Source organism: Pipistrellus kuhlii, unplaced genomic scaffold (genome assembly GCF_014108245.1).
Source record: "Pipistrellus kuhlii isolate mPipKuh1 unplaced genomic scaffold, mPipKuh1.p scaffold_m20_p_14, whole genome shotgun sequence".
NCBI lineage: Eukaryota > Metazoa > Chordata > Mammalia > Chiroptera > Vespertilionidae > Pipistrellus > Pipistrellus kuhlii.
In genome coordinates this window covers 12,784,459-12,804,671 of record NW_023425449.1, presented here as the reverse complement: position 1 = coordinate 12,804,671, position 20,213 = coordinate 12,784,459, and the positions used below count along the sequence as shown (strand labels likewise).

General features: G+C 39.2%; 1 protein-coding gene across 2 annotated transcripts in view; it reads right to left on the bottom strand.

Annotated features, from left to right (window-relative positions):
- The window catches only part of ZFPM2 (zinc finger protein, FOG family member 2), a 417,383-nt gene that overhangs the window by 126,693 nt on the left and 270,477 nt on the right, over positions 1-20,213 (bottom strand). For both annotated transcript variants that reach the window (XM_036436775.2, XM_036436776.2), the window contains one exon: positions 9,841-9,952. In XM_036436775.2, coding sequence (XP_036292668.1) covers positions 9,841-9,952 — 112 coding nt within the window. The remainder of the gene's footprint in view (positions 1-9,840; positions 9,953-20,213) is intronic.

The window sequence follows — 20,213 nt, the reverse complement described above, 5'->3', positions numbered from 1 at the left end:
CATCCACAGTCTCAAAACTGAAATAGGACTTACCCAATGCACCACCTGATCCCTCTGGCCCACTAAGTTCTCTAACTGCTGACTGCAAAATCCCAGAGACGAGACGGGCATTCTCTGGAGAAGCTCAACACAGGAAGACTAAAAAATCACATGTGCTGTTATTTGGGGACCTCATTACTATGGTTAGATTGCGATCCTATTACCATATGCAAACACACCACCTGCCTGTTCATGCTCTTGTATGGCAGTTGGCTTTTAGTGTCTCACTCCTAAAAAAACAACAACAAAGTAGACATTCATGGATCTCTAGATATTTGAAGAAAAGCTTCAACACTAAATACAGGGACCAAACAGGTTAGAAAAAATAAGAAACATTACCTGGGACACATAACTTCCTAAACATCCATCCAATTACTATCTTCAGAGATCAAAGAATATCCATATAAAAAGAGCCAGGCATTTTATAGAAATTGTCAGAGAATAAAAAAGACCTCTCATAAAGTATAAAAATTACAGCTAAAATTCTATGCTGAAGTTAAGAAATAAAGTTTGAGGACATCTCAGAAAAGTGATCAAAAGCCAAGCCAAGGAGATAATTGTGGAAAAATTATTAAATGCATATCTCATATTGTTTTTCATATTAAAAAAATAAGGAGCAACACATTCATTTACTTATTTATTCATTCATAAATATTTAATGAGCACATATACTATGTGCCATGCACTATCATAGACTGCTTAAAAACATACACAATTATTATCCTTGAATTTTAGGGGTGGGTAAATGACATTACAATTTTTTACTAAATGCTTACGTGTCATATATGGAGATACACGAGAAAGAGGATGCTATGGCCTAAATGTTTTGTTTCCCTCAAATGTTTATGGTGAAGCCCTAACCTCCATCATGGTGGTATTGGACAATGAAGCCCCTGGGAGGTATTAGGCGATGAGGATGGAGACCTCATGATGAGATTAGTGCCCCCCTGCTCCCTCTTTCTCCACCATGTGCGGGTACAGCAAGACGGTGCCCTTCTGCAAACCAGGAAGAAGGCTCTCACCAAACACCAAATCTGCCTGTATCCTTGACCTTGATTTTCAAACCTTGCTCCCTGTGAGAAATAAAGACCTGTCATTTCAGCCCCCCAGTCTGTGGTATTTTATGATAGCAGCCTAAGCCGACTCATACAGCGGAGATAAGAGAGACAGAGAAAGCCAGGATAGTTAGGCAGACCCTCTGGGAAGGCAACATTTAGACAAGAGTTCTGAAGGAGGTTAGAGAGGGAGCCATGTGGGGACAGGCACGTGCTCTGTACCCTCAAGCAAAAGCAAGGGGACCTGTGCCACTGCAACAGGGTAGTTGGCGAGCTGTCATAGAGGGTCATAAATGTAACCACAGAGGCATCCCTGGCAGAGCAGCAAGAACTTGTGAGGCCAAATTAAATGCTCTGTAGGTTTAGTTTGGGGTTGGCAAGCTTTTTCTGGAAAGAGCCGAATAGGTGACAGGTTAAGTTTTGCAGGCTGACAGTCTCTGCCCACTGCTCACCTCTTGCTGTCACAGTGTGAAAGTGAGCCAGACATGGCACCCTGCACCATACATCCCAGTCTAATTGTGATGGGAAGCTCCTGGAGGGTGGTTTGTGCTTCCAGTTTTCCACTCTCAGAAATAAGAATTGAGTTCATCCTCTAACAAGAGATGTTATGCCAGGTATGTTTTTGGAGGCAGAAGTCTGAAACAGTGACCTTGAGGATTCATTAGGGAAATGAATCTGTATTGACAGACTACCTACACCAAGGGTTCTCATTTTCCTTGTGATCAAATGTAATGCAAGCTGGTCAGCACTGGGTTTTGTTGTTGGTGGTGGTTCATTTGTCTAAAGATTAAAAAATCACATGTGCTGTTATTTGGGGACCTCATTACTATGGTTAGATTGCGATCCTATTACCATATGCAAACCCACCACCTGCCTGTCTTATTGTGACCACCTGTTTACGTGGCATGCAATGTGACTCGGGCACTCTTCTAAGGATGTCATAGATATTAATTCACTTCAACTTCTGCCCAGAGAAAAGTGGGAAGTTGGATTGACCAGAATGGAGGTAAAGGCCGGAAAGAGAGAAAGGCGAGGGAGTACAAGAGAGTAATCGTAGTCATGAGCCCTGGAATCTAAGCCAGGTGACCTGAAAGAAAAAACAGGAGGGGCTGGTGTACAGGAAAACGATGGTGATGGGGTGAGGGTTAGGAGGTCCATTTTGAGTTGAAAAATTGTAGGAGTCGGGCATTAAGTGGATAAGGACAAAGATTCACTACTATCTTCCAGAGGGTGTATCTACCAACATTATTCCCCTGACAGATAAAGTCTTGCTTTTATTAATGGGTGGACCCAAGCTTAACCTCACACATAACGTTTGTACTAAACTCCCAATATGATCACATGTGCCTCTGAACTCTCAGCGGCTCTCCACTCCTCTGTCAACTTTGCTTTGACCATGCAAGCCTGAACTCAGATGAGCACAACTTTCACCAATAAGCTCCTTGAGCAAGGGCGATGTTTCATAGTCTTTTGTATCCCTCACAACACCTGGGCCATATCATGCACAAAGCATGGACCCAAGTACATTTATTGTATTCGGAAAATTATAAAACAAAATGTTAGGACATTTATAGAGATACCAAATAAAAATAATTATATCACCAGGAAATAATTTAAATTCTACGAATGAGAGACACTTTGTGGGCAAGGCAGAGATTTCTTTGTTCTTTTGGTTTGGGTTGTATAATTTTCATTTGCAAACACTTTTCTCAAATTACATAAGAAAAAAACTAATCAAGTGAAGAGAATTATAAAAGAGGGATGTGAAAAAGATCCCCAAATCTTACCACCTTGATATAAATACTTGTATAATTTTGAGGTATTTCTTTCCAGTATGTTTCACTATGCATATACTTTTTAATATGATTATAATCATATGGGGCTCAATACCTCATATTCTGTCTTTTCATTTGGAATTATAATATAACTAGAGGTCCAGTGCACAAAATTTGTGCACTTTGGGGGAGGGGGGTTCCCTCAGCCTTGATTGCAAGAGGGCTCAGGCCAGGTGAAAGGACACCACTGGTGCACAATCAGGGCTGGGGAGGGATGTGGGAGGTTGACTTGCTGGGAAGGGACCGTGGGAGGGCTCCAGGGCATGTCCAGCCTATCTCACTCAGTCCCTATCAGCGGAACTCAGCAGCAGACTAACCTACAGGTCGGAGCATCTGTCCCCTTGCGGTCATTGCACATCATAGCAACTGGTCAGCCATCTTCCCCCAGTGATCAGTGCACATCATAGTGAGTGGTTGAGCAGCCTTAGCATGTCATTAGCATATTATGCTTTGATTGGTTGAACAGCTGACCAGACAATTGGACATAGCACATTAGGCTTTTATTATATAGGATAATTTTCTCAATGTAATACACTGTTCTAAAGAGCTATTCACAGTGTCTTACTCTGGAAAAAATCTACTACCCTAAAGAGTTGTCCCTCATTTTAGTTGACAAAGATACTTTTGGGGGTAGCTTTCAAGATTAGCATCTCTTTGAATGACAAGCTAACCTACCTGAATGACAGTCAGTCACCTTTCAAAAGGCCTCATTCTGCCTTTTGCATTTTTATACTTATAAAATGGATATATTCCTAGGTCTTATCACTTGCCATCATCCTAACAGGGTTTTTACCCCTAAGAGACAGAAACTTCATTCATGCCTGGATCCAGGATAGTTAGGAATTTTTTTTTTCTCTCCAACATGTGATATAGCATGAGGTAATGAACAGTATGATATGCAGAATTATTTACCAGCATTTCATTAAGGAAACTCAAAGTGATGTTGATATGAGAACAAATGCATTTTTTTTTTCATATCATATAGCATGTATTAATAATAACTAAGGAGATAGACTATTTGGTACAAACATAACCAGATTAGAATAACATCATTAAATCACTCACACCACTGTAAAAAAAAATATATATATATATATAGCAAATGCATAGTAAAATGTGAAATGACAGGAGGCCCGATATTTGCTAATGTTGCTGTCATCCTGCAATCTGCAGCAGACCGCTCTATTGTAAATAACACAGCCAGTACTGGGGTCACTGGTCTTGGCCTTCAGGACCCCCCCAGAAACGACAATTTGACTCAAAGCGGTGGCTTTCTAAAGCAGCTGTTTTCACAACCCCTGGTTCCTAGAACAGGCATAATGAACTGCTTACTCCCCACAACATCTCTCATTCTCACAGAACATACCCGGCAAGAGCCTCAGACGTTCATGACACACGTTGGGTTTTCGGCGGCAGCGCGTTATCCCGTGGAGCTCGGCAATCAATTACTGTTATACCACCATCATTAATAATTTTCGTAATGAAAATGATTCTGTTGATCTCTGTTGTATTTTAATTATCAGAGTTAAGCATAATTACACTGCAGCTCTGAGCTGGCATGTGGACTCCTTTAGGGTGCAATTTTGTTTTAACACACTGATAATGTAATTTTACATTGTGTCAGTTTGTTTGGTTATTATCCAGTTGTACAATTCCACTGTATTCCTGATAACAGATAATAACCTCAGAACCTCCTATATCCTGAAGTCATTTAAAAAGCAATATTGGAATTCTGTGACTCGCTAACTTAATCGCCTTATGATTTTATAATTCCTGCTGTTAAATATTGGGTTCAGGCACCCACCTCTTCTAAGAATTCTGTAAAACTAGACAATAGTTATACATTTTCTATGACTTACCGGTAGGAAATAAAGACTTTATTTTAAGAGCATTTTCTCCCTTTAAATTTTTATTTCTTATTCCTATGATATTAGGTCCTTTCAGTAAAGTTGCTTGAAGGCTAGCTTAAAAATTGGCTGCCACTTTAGACCAGGCTATTGTTTCAAAGTTCTAGGAACGTGTAACAGATCCTCTATTTTAACATGGAAAATAGTCCAGGCTTTTGCAAGAATCCTTAAAAGGAAAGATCTTTGTTTTGAAAAATTGATCAATTTAGTCAGTGTGCAGAAAGTTGCTCCCCCAAGATAGGCCATATTAGAATTTGTCACTAATTCAACAGTGTGCCTCATATAAGAATGGAACCCAGTAAACAATCCATATAAGTTTAACTGAATTAACTGCATGGTTACATTTGTGCAAACAACAAAAATCAGAACCTTGAAGATGATCCTACAATGATTTTGAGATTAGTCTTCTGTATGACTTTAAATTGCCGTGGTCTTCAAAGCAACAGAGAAATTAGAAAAAGTACTGCTGTCACTGCTGTTTTACTTCTTGAACACTTTCTCTTTAAAGCCAAACCATAAAATGAGGAAAAGAAAGTCTGGCTGATAAACATGCAGTATGCAATTTAGGAAGAAGAGCAATAACCTACAACCACATCTTCAAAACTCTGCTAATTATATATTTGGTAACTTAGGGTGACATAGTTAAGACTAAATCCCAATTTCATTGTGTATGACCTATAATCCTTTAACTATTTACTTAACTTATTAGGACCTTGGTTTACTCATCCACACAGTGAGAATACGGTTCTTACATCATGAGCTTGTAATAGTAAATAATAAAATGTATGTACAGTGTTTGAAATAATACCTGGCATAGAATAAGTGCTTATTAAATGGCTTATTAAATGGTAACTGCTATTACTAGTATTATTGTATTATCATAACTATATTAGCATTTTTATGACTTTCGTTAAAAATAGAAATATCATGTACCCCCCCCAAAAAAAAAAATCCAATAATATCTCTGGCAAAGGCTTCAGTTCTCTGATTCTGTAATATGATTCTCTGCAGGTGTCCTGGGTTCACAGTGACTGAAGGGGATTTATGGAATTATTGGGTATAAATCTTGTATCAGACGATGATGTTTCCTTGCATACTTGCTTGATACCAACATAGAGGCCTGGCTTCATTTCTTCCAATTTGTACTGATTTATGACTACAGGGCAAATATATTTATAATAAAATATACAGTTAGTGTGTGGGTGTATCTCCCAAAATTCTGTGAGATGGCCACTACTATTCCATTTTTACAGCTGAGAAAATCAAGATTTAGAGAGGGAAAAATGACTTACCCAAAGTTACATATGAGCAACTATTGTTTCACAATGAAATTCTTTCACACAAGAATCCTTTTTTCCTGACTGTTTTATTTGAGAGGGGGGTGGGGGGGAGAGAGAGGAAGGGAATAAAAAAAAGAAATACTAATTTGTTTTCCCACTTATTTATGCATTCATTGGTTGCTTATATTATGTGCTGTAACCAGCAAGGGAACCTGCAACCTTGGCATTTGGGTAGGATGATTGAGCTACCTGGCCACAGCCAGAATTCTTCTGTGGTTGAGGTGAGAGTGAGAGTTAGCATGAGGTGAGAGTGAGAGTTTCTACTCTTTTTTTTTTTTTTTTTTTTTTTTTTTTTACTGACAATGTCTATTCACTTAATCTGGATACCTAGAGAATGTGGCTACTCTGAAATGACAACTCATTTGAAGTGAGCTGTATGAACAACACCCCCCCTCCCCAGGTTAAAGGCTTAATTTTACTAGGAAATACTCAGAAACACAAAACACAAAATTAAGCCATTTTCTTTTCACATATAAAAGGGCTACCAATCCTGTGCAACCACTCTAAAGAACAGAATGTTACAGAGCAAAGAAGACACCATGATGTACAACTGAAACTAATACAAAATAATATCCAGTGAAAACTATAATTGAAAAATAAAAAAAATAAAAGAGAAGACAAGCTCCAATGTTGACCAGGCATTAGATTTTAGTAGTAAGTGGGCAGACCTTGCTCATCCTACCCCCTAGCAACCTCACTTTCACTTCAGCATAGTGCTTTTTAGTCTTTTTTTCACTGCAGATAAGTAAATTGGAATTATCTGGAGTCTGTTGAAAATAATGGCAAAAAACAGACCACCCAACAAGTCTGGTCCATCAATGTCTGGATGACCTAATTACTTTCTGGAATGACAGGGGGTAGTTGAGGCAGGAAAAAAGTACATGAGATTATACCATTAATGCCAAATACTGTTCTTTTCTGACATTGATGAAACGATGATGGCAGGCAGTTAAGCAGCACTAAGCGCGATAATACATTTTATAATAATTATTTGATGAACAATGAAAATTTTATAATTATACTTAATTTCATTACTAGCCCACATTTTAATGGTACTTCAAGAAGTGTGTCTCTTAAGTGGCAACAGTTACATATTAAGTGGCCTATGGATACAACATAAAACTATAAAAAATTTCACAGTCAGGGCAATTTTTAAAAACACTATACCTATGCATGTTACCTCCCACTTGTAAACAGGTGCTAACATACTCTCAGTTGTCCATCTCATATAACAATGATTTTGGCATAGAATGCCTAAGTCATATAGGTTCTCAGCTAGAAAACAAAATAAGGAAATCTGGGTGCATGGATGTTAGCGCACAAACAATTGTGTGTGTGTGGGGGGGGGGGGCAATAATACTTTGGGGAAACTATCTACCCTTTACCCTCCTTCTTAGTGGCTCCTGTGGGATAATTCTACTCTTTGGCCCTAAGAATGATTGTAGTCGGTGAGGGAGGGTCAGGGAGAGTCATAGTGATTAACTCGTTTAGGGATTGGTATGTGACATATCCCAATAAACATCTGGAAAAGCTCTCTTTTCACTGGAATTGTTGAGTTGGTAGGATAAGTATGGAGCTTCCCACCACCAGAGGAGACTACTTCTGAGAATGAAGCCCACAAAAGAAAGAGGAAGCTGAAGACAGAGACAATCTGGGGACAAGGTGTGAACAACTGGATTAAGATGTTCCTGAAGCCCAGAACTGCCCTGGACTTTCAGGGCCACGACCAGATGAATGCCACACACACACACACACACACACACACACACACAAGCTCGCACACACCAAGTGAACTTCATTTGGATTTCTATCACCTGAAAACAAGAGCATCCCAAAATAACACACACACTATGACAATGCCTCCCACATTGGAGATTTTCAAGTCCATATTGTTAAATCTAAATTGCTAAATCCTTCAACCTGCAAAACTCATTTTCTTTGAGCGGTTCTGCCATTCCTGCTGGCTGTAACAACAAAAGGCCTCAGAGCCCATGTGGTCCTGGTAAGTGTGCTTCCAGAGGTCACATTTTCCATGACTCGAATGAAACCTATTCCAGTGCCAAAATATTGAGGTATTTCTAGAACGTGAAGACCTACTATGGGGGAGCTATCCCCTCCCTCCAATGAACATCTGAATTCCCCAAATTAACACCAGGCCTCTGAAGCCCATTGAGGAGAGTAGGGTCTCCAGCCAAGTTTTCCCAAGTGTGTTGCCCAGAGCACTAATCCCTGTGGAATTTCACTGGAAAGAAAACACATACACACCCTTTGGGAAGTTCCACATTAATACATACGCCATGATCTCTGGACATAAAGGTCTGCGTGGTTGGAGATGATCTTCTCATCATGTACCAGTTGCACGTGTAAAGGCAGAGTCCCATAGGACCATATCTTCCCATGTTGACAGACCATATTGACTTATCCTGGGCTAAATCTACCTTCTCTTCCAGCTAAAAGCTCCCCCGCCAGCACAGCACAGGTATTTAGGGTTAGAAACTAGTGGGTATGGGACCAGCAATCATAGAAGGAAAAGGGATATAATCAGATCCTGCTGTGCAGATTGTTTTCTTAGCTTGCAAATTCCCTTTTTCCGGTGTTTCCACTTTCAAAGGCTACGGCAGTGTAATGGCAATCCTCTTATAAGTGTACAAATTATAATGATTATAGGAACAAGTTGTAATTGTTTCTAGCAAGTTTTTAAGAGCCTTTGATGTTATGATTAGTGTTTTCTATGTTAATGCATTGATAGGGGCGCTTATTTGCTTGGTCCCTTATATGCTTTCATGGCGTCTGGGTTCAATGTGCAAATACATCTTTGATCTCAGTAGGTCTGTTTGGTTAAAAACGAAAGCTAAGAGAAATTAAACATGAGAAGCACAAGGTTCTGCAATATTTACAAAGTACAGCGATTAGGGATTTCACTGGAAAAAGTACAGAGCGCGGGTCCATAACTTGAATGTGGAGCAAAGGGCCCCAAACCACACCACACACAGGAGGGGGGCTGTGTTTTGGGGAGCCAGCCTCACAATATGTCACCACGGAGCTGTGAGCTGCGGCTCAGCTCCTCTGTAGCCAGGGCGTAGCTGAATGACACAGGCTAGGCTGATGTCTCACTGAGCAAATCAAAGGCAAAGCTCTGCAAGCCATCACGTCCTCTTTCCTGCTCACCTCCTGCCCTTCAGAAATCACTACTGGGAAGAATTCCATCTTTGCTATGGGTTCCTTTTAAGCTGCTCCCTGTCCCTTATCATGAGTGATTTCAAGGACCTGGCTGGAATGCAGTGCCTCCAGGAGCACACACCTTGACAGGAAGGGCTAACTCTCACCAGGAATTTGCTTATTGATCGATGTCTTTGAGAGAAACCTGGGATTTCCTCAAACCAGCCCTCCCTAAAAACGTAGAGAACAAGGAAGGGGCACTCAAATATGAACAGAGTTTAGGAACATGCATATGGCGCTAAATAATTCAGGGCATCATACTGTGATTTTACATTGTAAAAAAGCACTAGATTTTGCTGCAAACACAGGTAAGAGAGATCCTAAGAGACAAAGGAAGAGAAAACCAACTTTGACTTCGTCCTCCCATCCCAGCTCATTTGGAGCTATTGTGCAATCCCCAGGTTCCAATACTTGCAAAGGAGGAGCAGAGGGTTCTTGCCTTTACCTTTGCTGTACACAATGCAGTTGTTTTTGTTGTCCTCCACCCCTTGCCAAGTCACATCCAGCAGCCACTTGGGACCAGCAGTCAGCACCATGGGGGCCTGCGCCTTTGTCTTCTGCAGAGAGAAGGACAACACACAGATGCCGTTTGCTTTCATTGATTAAAACCTTGAATAATAACGGATCATTTTATTCTTTACAAACAACTAAATCTCCAGAACCATAATCCGAGGCCTCATTCCCCTGCCCCTTGATATCCTTTTAAGATGACAGAAGCTGTAAAACTTTCCAGCTTGCACTAATCTGAAATGGTAGAATTATTATTAAGGATCTTCCCCTCCCCCCCTCAATGATACTGGATCAGATCGCCAAGATTAGTCAGATCTCTCGTGACTCTGAATTATAAAGAGAATGCAGACGACGTTCAAGGCAAAGAGCAGGGTGTTTGGAAGTGAACTTTAGACACATTGTCCTTTACTATCAACAGGATCTCACTATTTCCTGAAACAGACAGGGAAGAAAGTAAAGAATTGGGATCCATTTCAAAGCTCGTATCCTGAGCAACATTTATATCAGAGGAGGAATTTATTCTGAATGCATAATGAAATCAATCCAACCCCTTGGCTAAGTGTGGATATGTAGTTAGACTGTAGCTGAAATAATAATAATAATAATAACAATAATAATGCTAACGATCAACCGTACACTGTCTTCAGAAAGAGTATAAAAGGAGAATTGTGAATAAAATCAAACGCAGAGCATGTAAAGCATGATATCCTCTGAGAGGCTTAGGAGCAGGGAGAGAAAATGATTTCAGTGGACATTTTAAATACGAGGCTCAAAAGCTTCAGCATTTTAGGTTATTTCTTTAACGATGCTGAATCATGGACATGGTAGGAAATAAACTGGGAGGAAATAAGTAAGCTTAGCAAGACTCTTGTTTCTGATGAGTCACAGTGAACTGGCATTCAGACTTTTTATCATTCAGCAGCCCATGTTCTGTATATCAAATATCATAAAACCACAACACAGAGCACAATACAAGGGTCTCAAGGTAATTTCTGAATTGCATTTCCACCCAGATACGATCCTGCCAAAGGGACCTCAGCCCAGCCTGGGACTTTCCCACATGTTTTGTGCTATCACCAATTTCCCAAATTGGCGTTAACAAGTGTTCACTTGAGGAGTTCCATGTAATCTGGCCATTTCAAATCTCTGAGGAATCTGGGAAAGCCTTTTCACCCGCTGAATGACAACAATGATAATGCACGAGACATGGGCCCATTGTTAACTGTGGAGCCATATTAAAAACGATGCATGTTAAAAAGAAGGCTAACCCATTTCTCGAAGTTTCAATTGTATGATGAGAGATAAAACTACCACAGAATAACAATTGAATGAAGATATGAACATGATGGGCACATTTAAAAATAAGTCTGAAAATATTAAAACAGAAGAGGTGTACACCAGATCAATTGCAAGAAAAAGTGGCAATACTGATTTTTTCCTACTCATACTTTGATTCATTTTAAAGTCTTAATTTTTTTCAACCACATATCTTAATATTTAGCTAGTATAACCATTAAAAAATCAAGTATCTGCAAGCACTGGAGGCAAGAAGTAATTTTATATCATGCTGTAATTTTTAACAATCTAGGCAAAAATATTATCAAGTTGTCTCTAGGGTTACCCGTCTGAGTGACCATTTCTACAATATTTATTTCCATTTTCAAACTAGAATGTGAGCACAAGCAAGCTTCTTCAATCTGAAATGATAGTGACCCATATCCAATTAAACAGTAGGTCTTAATTATGCAGATTTTAGCTCCTTTTACTCCAGAGAAACAGTTAAGTCCACAGATCAGGGTCAGCAGTTCTCCCAGCAGTTAGCAGAGCAAGTCCACCATTCAGATAAACCTGTCTGTGATGGATTTAGTCCTCTTATTTGTAACATCTGCTTCTTCTGACTTTAAAGAATTGATTGCAACAATAGATACCATTTCCACTGTATTCTATTGTTATTTCATTTTAATTATTTAATCTTTATATTCCATAGTTCTTAAAGCCATATGGGTTTCTGCACAGTAAATGAGCTGTTACAGTTTTTGATAGATATTATAAAAATAGATATTGATCACTTAAACTCTTTAGGGAATCTTTAAGTGTAAAGTAAATCAATTGTTCTTCCATTCATTTCACAAACAAACCAACAAACAGAGTCCTATGCGTGATGCTAGAAATATGAACAGGCATTTTTTTGGTGAAGGATACAGATAGATTAAAAAAAAAGTTTGATATAATGAAAAACATAGCACAGTAAGGAGTGTTAACATCATGAGTAAATTGTTTGCAGGTCAGTGAAGGGCGAGAGATAAATTCCTGTCCTGTGGATTCTTGGAGGATTTCACAGAAAAGGTGATATTCAGGCAGGATCTTAAAGGATATACAGGAGGAATTTACAATTTCTGGTAATAGCATGGCAATAGTCTGAATAGAATATATGAAAGTCATGTGTACTAGAAATAGTGAGTAGCTCTGGACTCCTTTGTTTAAGTTCTTATAAAGTCTTCAGAGCTGTTCTTGCTATGTAGAAAGAATTAGATAAACATTAGCTGTCATCATCATCATCATCAATATTGTTATTATCATCATGAGTAGGAGGAAGGAATATAGCGTATGAAAGGGCAGGTTAGAAACAGATCTTGAAGGTCCTCTTCATATTAAGCAAAACCTTTTGTGCTGAAATATCTAAGCAGAATAAAGCCAGTAAAGATGGTTTGAGCAGGAAAAAATAAGGGTTCTATTATTTCATATATATTTTCAGATAAAGAAACAGCAACTCAAAAACTTAATAATTTCTTTTAGGTAAAATAGCTTGTAGAAAGCAGGGCCCTTATTTATATTTATCTCTTGTTTCCAAACTACTAGTCCTAGGGTGACCAACTATCTGACTTTTCCTGGGATTGAAGCATTTCCCAATATGTTGGATTTTCAGTGTTAAAACTAGAAAGTCTTGAGCATACTGGGATGCATTCTTCACATCCACTCCTACTATTACTACTATCAAAATACTAGCTATTTATATCTATTATTTACTAAATGTTGGGTATTAAGTACTTTCCTAGAATTTTTGTTTTTTTATTTTATTTTTTTAACTCCAGGAGTTAGGCATTAATATTTTCTCCACTTTGTACATGGGCAAATTAATATGTAAAGCAGCCAATGTTGTGGCACATTAGAAAAATCATTAATTAATATCTTTCCTTAATGGTAAATTACGCATAATACCTTTTAAAACTTTGGAAGTATTTATTATGCTTGGGTACAGGTACAATCTGACTTACTAAGAAACTAAATTAAAGAGGAAACAATTTCTTTTTCTTCAAATCAATAAAGCAAAAGCAAAAATGTACCAAAGATTTGCTGAAAGCTATATCCAAACTGTAGAGTAAATAAGTAGATAAAAAAAAAAAAATCCCAAGGGACCAGTTATTACAGTTTTGAGCAGGTAAGTCAATTTCTTCCTAAAGAAGTCAACTTTTATAAAGATTGACTGCCTTCAAAGAAGATTACCAAGTGTGAGAGGGAAGGAGTTAGTCAGGATTATATGAAATCCACACTCCAGCAAAGTCCATGATAGAAAATAACAGTAATATTCACATTGATCATTAGGCTTACTTTCCAATGCCTCTCTCTATCATAAGGATTTATACACGAGTTAAGAGTGGAAGCAACTTTACATTCAAGGATTTCACAAATGAAGAAATGGAGGCCAAGATCTTTCTCTAGTCTCCTACAGAGATTACAGTTGCTACAACATGATGAGAAAAGAGAGCAGATGTGAAAGGTGTGGTAGGCAGAAATCTGGGCCCCGAAGATGTCCATGCTGTAGTCATCTGGAACCGGAGTATAGGTTACCTTACTTGGTAAAAGGGATTTTAAAGATATGATTAAGATTTAGGACCATGAAATGTCCAGACAACCCTGGATTATATAGATAGAGTCAATGAAAACACAGGAGATTTCTTAAGTAGAAGAAAAAGGCAGCAGTAGATCAAAGAAAATGGACATGAAAAGGATTCCACCTGTTGCACTTGAGGATGGCAAGCTGAGGCCTCAGCTAAGGAATGCAGTGGTCTAGAAACTGGGAGGGACCTCCATGAAAGGGAGTAAAGAAATGGGCCTCAGTTCTGTAGACTCCAGGATCTGAATTCTGCCAACAATCTGAACGAGCTGAATATGAATTCTCCCCAAACTCCCGCCTCCCCTTACCCCCAGAAAAGAACAGATCCTGACAAACTTATTTTAGTCTCTAGAGACTCGTACTGGACTTCTGATCTATAAAACTTGAATGTAATATGTTTGGGTGGTGTTAAGATACTACGTGCATGGTAATTTGTTTTGACACCCATTGAAAACCAATAGAAAAGACATTTAAGATTCACTGACTTAAAAAAAAAAATGATAACTGCCTTATCAAATGTACTCAGAAGAATAAGACAATTTTCCCTTGGTGGGAAGAACACCACACTTCATTGCCATTCTAAAAATCACTAGGTATGTTTGATGTTTGCGCCTTACAGTACGAGGAAGGACACAGTGGTGACTAATAATTCCTGCTTCTGTAATTATAGGAATTTAAAACATTTCATGGTTCATCATTGACCTTAGAGTTGAGGTGTAGCAAAAAGAACACCGCTGTGCTTGGAGTTAGATGATGTAGGTTTTAATCCTGAAACATGCTACTGGTGGGTTCTGTGAAGGGGAAAGCACTTGGACATTCTGAACTTCACAAGCACACCTGAGAAATTGCAACACTTTCTATCTCCAAGCTTGTCCTGGAAAGCAAGTGACACAGCGTAGAATACGCCATCGATGCCTGTCAAACTTTCCTAAAGACCTCTATGAACAGATGCATTAAAAATGTACCAAAACAGGAGTTGAATCCCTCTTATTTCTCAGGCACTGGTAATATCTATCATCATTAGCATAGATGTCAAGAGCCAACACCATTACCCATTTTAAAAGGGGGGGGGAGTGGTCACTAGTGTAGCTGATCATTTATTTCCAACTCTCTTTTATAGTTGGGTGTGGTCATATCACTTCATCTGACGAAGGAAATTGAACAAGGACTGACTCATGTCACTTCCACACAGAAGCTGTAAAAGCCAATGGACCACCATGTTGCCTTGTCATTGCTGAAATAATCTTGTAAGCCTGTAGGGAGGAAGCCCTGGTTCTCACAATCCTCATGGACCATGAGGAAAAAAACCCTCTTAAATGTGAAGAGCTATTATGATATGAGAGTTGCTGGCAACCTCAACAAAATTTGGCTTATTCTCACTGGTACAAAGGTTTTCTTCATTTTTTTGTTTGTATGGAAATAACCCCTGGCTTTTTTTGCAGGTTAAAGTTTGCACTTTATCTATATCTAGGCCGTCTCTTTCAATAATAAATCAATTCAAGGTACATAATAGGAGCCCTGGATTTCAGTGAAGCTGGAATGCTTTAAAAAGGAAAAGAAATAGTGTGCACTTTTGAGGGCTCCCCATTCTAAGTTGAAGGAAAAAAAAATCGGCCCTCCTGGGCACTCTTTGAACCCAGAGTTTCATGCTTAGACAGTCCACAGCTAGACAAACTTGACAAGGACAAAAATGGGTCAAAAGTGTCATTTCTTAGGAATAATTAGAATCATCTAATGTGGATAAAAGGTCAGACTAGCATCCACTTCTCACTAACCTTTGGAGTTATTGGACCAACAAAGGAGGTAGCCTTCAATAAATGTTTATACTCGAGCCAAAAGGTTAATGGAGATAAAAGTAGACAGCCCAAAGGTAAAGAACAGAGGATAATTCTCACCCAAGAAACTGGTGACATCATGTGGTCTTAGAGATCCCAAATTCTGCTGGAAATATTTGTTGAAGATTGCCAAAACGAGGCTGAGGAAGAGCTAGAAGTCTTAGAGAAATCTGACCCAGGAGACGAGCCTGACACCACAGCCTTTTAAAAGAAAGATGTGCCATTTAATGGAAAAAAACTGGCCTCCACTGACTTTGGTTCAGGAAATAGAACGAAATCTCATTAGAGAATCTCAGGCCAGTACCAAGAGGTGTGGCTGGATGCTGATGAAAATACTTTGGGGGTATTCCCCCCTAAACTGAGTAATAGGGGAAAAGGACTGAGGCCTGCTTTGCAAAATTCATAGCTGCTTTAAGAACTCATCGCTGTTTCTATTCTCTTGCCTCTAAAATCATATTCGAAGGGAGGCTTAAAAATATCCAAATTAATGCAGACATGAGACTTATACAGTTAGAACCAAAAAATAAACAAACAGAAAAACAAAAAAAACCCCGCCAATCTCTCTCAACTGCATTATTCACATGTACATGAAAAATGATAGTGTATGTGATTCCACCATGCACTACCACAAGGGATGTTTTATACAGGAGAAGTTCAAATAGTTCACCACAGGGGAATTAAATTCAAGTTCAATCCGATAGCCACAAAAACACTGATCACTCTCTAAGACTGTGTGCAGTCCTCCTGACCGTGAACCTGGGTTTAAAAATTCCCTTCATTAATAGCATATATCCTAAGGAAGCATAGCAACTTAAAAGCTTTGATTACCTGGAGTCAAAAGAAATATCAAGTAATACTTCAAGGCCCTGCATAATTGTATTTCCCGTATCTATGGGCATGGTCTGTAGTCTCAATATTACTGATTTGACTGGAACTATAAAACTTTAAGTATGAGGATTTCCACCTAGTAGAATTGTGCTTTTTAGTAAATACCCTTTCAAAAGTTATACAGGACACCATGTGGATGTTTGAGCTTTTTTTTCTTTTAGAAAGTAGAGTATGACATTAAGCTACTTAAACAGAAACAGTCTACTCTGTATGGTCCTGTGGGGTTGGCATTATTGTGTAATTCTATAAAATCAATAACACCTAAATATTATCAGTGCTTAATTAATCCCAGACATCATTCAGACATGACTGTGGAAGCCATGTGCCTCCATTAAAATCACATGCTTCCATTTCAAAATATCAGAGAATGGTCACTGAACTACACTGGTATATCTCTTAAGTGACAGTCTCAGTGTTTCTTAAATACATTTTTACTGATTTCAAAAAGAAAGGGAGAGGGAGGGAGAGATAGATAGAAACATCAATGATGAGAGAGAATCATTGATTGGCTGCCTCCTGTACACCCCACACTGGGGATAGAGCCACAACTTGGGCACATGCCCTGACCAGGAATCAAACCAGTAACCTCCTCGCTCATAGGTTGAAGCACAACCACTGAGCCATGATGGCCAGGCTTCCTTTTGTTTATTGTGACTAAAATCATGGGCTTGAGGAAGAGAGAGACCATCACAGAGTGACTGACAGAGACAGAGAGACAGAAAATAAATTACAAATAGATTTAAACAGGTCACTTTAAGAAATCCCACATAGATACCAAGTATCTTATCTACAGTTCTTATTTCAAAGCAACAAGACTCAACTTAGTGAGAGATGATCAAATTTGTATTGCTTGAAAAAAAATAATCGATGTGCTAGACACATTTTTAAACTCAAGCTCAAATCAATGTAAGTATACTCTTAAATTAGAAAATACATGAAAACTCTAGGTCAGAAAAACATCATGGATGTGATTTAACGAGAACCACTACCCTATCGGCACACAACAGATTTATGGATGGACACCCAGGAAGTTTTTGTGAGGAGGCCGCAGAGCCTCTGCACAAAAATGCCCTGAAGGTCACTGTGCTATGTAGGCTCTCCAACATGTTAAGAGGCTTTTCAGAAACAAAATGAGTGCGAAATCAAATGACAGAATTCTTGGCCACTATAGCCGCACTCCTGATGTCAAAGACAGTTCTATCTCTAGGAACCAAAGATTTAAAGAGTCATTATCTGTGAGGTATATTTGCTTTTAGTTCTCAAAATTGTTGAAACACGTCATCGTAACATGTGTCACTGCTTAAATATAAGCATCTTATATAATAAAGGGTAATATACAAATTGACCCTAACAGCAGAATAACCTGGGAATGACCAGTCACTATGACAAGCACTGACACCAGGGGGCAGATGCTCAATGCAGGAGCTGTCCCCTGGTGGTCAGTGTGCTTCCACAGTAGGAGCACTGCTCAGCCAGAAGCCAGCTCATGGTTGTCCAGCTCATGGCTGGCCAGTGCAAAGGAGGTAGTGGGAGCTGCTCTCTCCTCTGTGGCAGCACTAAGGAGGGCTCCCAGGCTGCCAGAGGGATGTCTGACTGCCAGTTTAGGCCTGGCCCCCAGGGAGAGGGCCTAAGCTGTCAGTTGGACATCCCCAAAGGGGTCCCAGACTACGAGAGGGCACAGGCCAGGCTGAGGGACCACTGCCCACCCAACTGCACGAATTTCGTGCAACCAGCCTCTAAGTTCAGTAAAGAAATAGTTACGGTAGGAAAGGAAACACAAATAATTAAAATAATCTTTTTACTTCCAAATAAAAAGGACCACTGTGTGATATTTAGAAAAATAATATAAAACTATTATTCAAGAGTACTCACCCTAAAGACACAGATATTTCACTTCCAAATGGGAAGAATCTTGAAATGAACAATAAACATCTAACTTATCCAGATATTTATTATACTTTCATTTTCGAAAAAAAAAAAAAAAAAGAATAGACTCATTTCTCTTTCCTTTTTGCCAACTTCACTCCCACAGTCTCATCTGTTCTCCACATACATTTGGCGCCAAAGAGGAGCTACTCCCTCCAAGCTGGCAACCATTAATGTCAACCTTTTATTCCACGAAGCTCTGGAAGTCACAGAGTGTTTAAGGAGTGTTGTTCTGCTCCTGGCAGAACTTCTGGGCTCGCACATAGTGTGATGTGCAAAAGTGTGTCAGTGCTGAACCCTTGAAAGCAAGAATCACACTGCCCTCCTGCCACGAGGCTGCCACATGCTAGTAACCCACCTGTGGCAGGTTTTGGGATCCCAAAAGCCGTGGTGCAGGGCAAGCACTTAACCTCTTAAGGTCTCATCTTCTTCCTTTGTAAGCTGGTCTCATATGTCCTTTTAGCTTAACCACAAATCACTATAAGACTTCCTTCTATAAGATTTTCACCAAGCCTAACTCAAACCCTGAGTGCAGAGTATATGTGAAAATTCAGCACACAGGGGTTAGGCTTACTTAAGGAAATGCTACTATTTTTATTGGCAAAACAGCAAATAACGCCATTCTAATTTACTTTACTTTGGGATTTTAAAACCAAAGAAAATGGTGTGATAAAAATTCCAAAGTTATTACGATCGTGTGATAAATGTAAATGTACTGCCCGTCCACTATTGCTCAGTGAATGAGTGCACCAGGAGGTCACAGTTCCATTCCCAGTCAGGGCATATGCCTGGGTTGTGGGCTTGATCTCCAGAAGGGGGTGTGCAGGAGGCAGCTGATCAATGTTTCTCTCTTACCGATGTTTTTCTCTCTCTATTCTTCACCCTTCCTCTTTCTAAAAATTAATAAAAACATTAAAAAATAAATGCATATATACATTCAACTCTCAATGGCCTATTTACACCTAAAATAGTGGTCAATTCTATTCAGCAGTCTTTTTTTGCGATATACCCCAAAGGCATTCCATGGAAGAGATAAAAAAGCTCAGTCCTGCACAGAGGCATTCTCAGATACTGAGATATGTCTGCTCCTCGTGAATTCATGCATTGCCATTTTTAAAAAATATATTTTATTGATTTTGTACAGAGAGGAAAGGAGAGAGATAGTTAGAAACATCGATGAGAGAGAGGCATCGATCAGTTGCCTCTTGCACACCCCCTACTGGGGATATGCCTGCAACCAAGGTACATGCCCTTGACCGGAATCAAACACGGGACCCTTCAGTCCCCAAGCCGATGCTCTATCCATTGAGCCAAACCGGTCTCGGCATGCATTGCCATTTGTAATGAGTCCTCCATCCACCAGTTAGATTGTCTCCTTACTATTAACATGTCAGCTAATCGTAATGCCAGCTTGCTCCCCTAAAAGGGCAATCCTGACATTAACAATATAGCACATTCTAAAACCAAATATAAAAGTTTATTCTCTTTTAATTGTATTGCTTTGTGATTCATCACCTTATGGCCTTGTATAATCATAAGCTGTTAAAAACCCATCTTAAGATATAGCTGATAATATTGGATAATATTCAAATAATATTTGAAATCGATGGGGAAAGTCTATGGAAAAACTGAAAGACTCCAAGCGAGGAAAGCATTCCCCTTCAAAGAAGGAAAAAGAAAGAAAGCTGGAATTGTTAAGATAGAGAGTTGGTGCGGTAATACATACAGTACCTTTTGGGAAGGCAGATTTTTATGAGGCAAGTT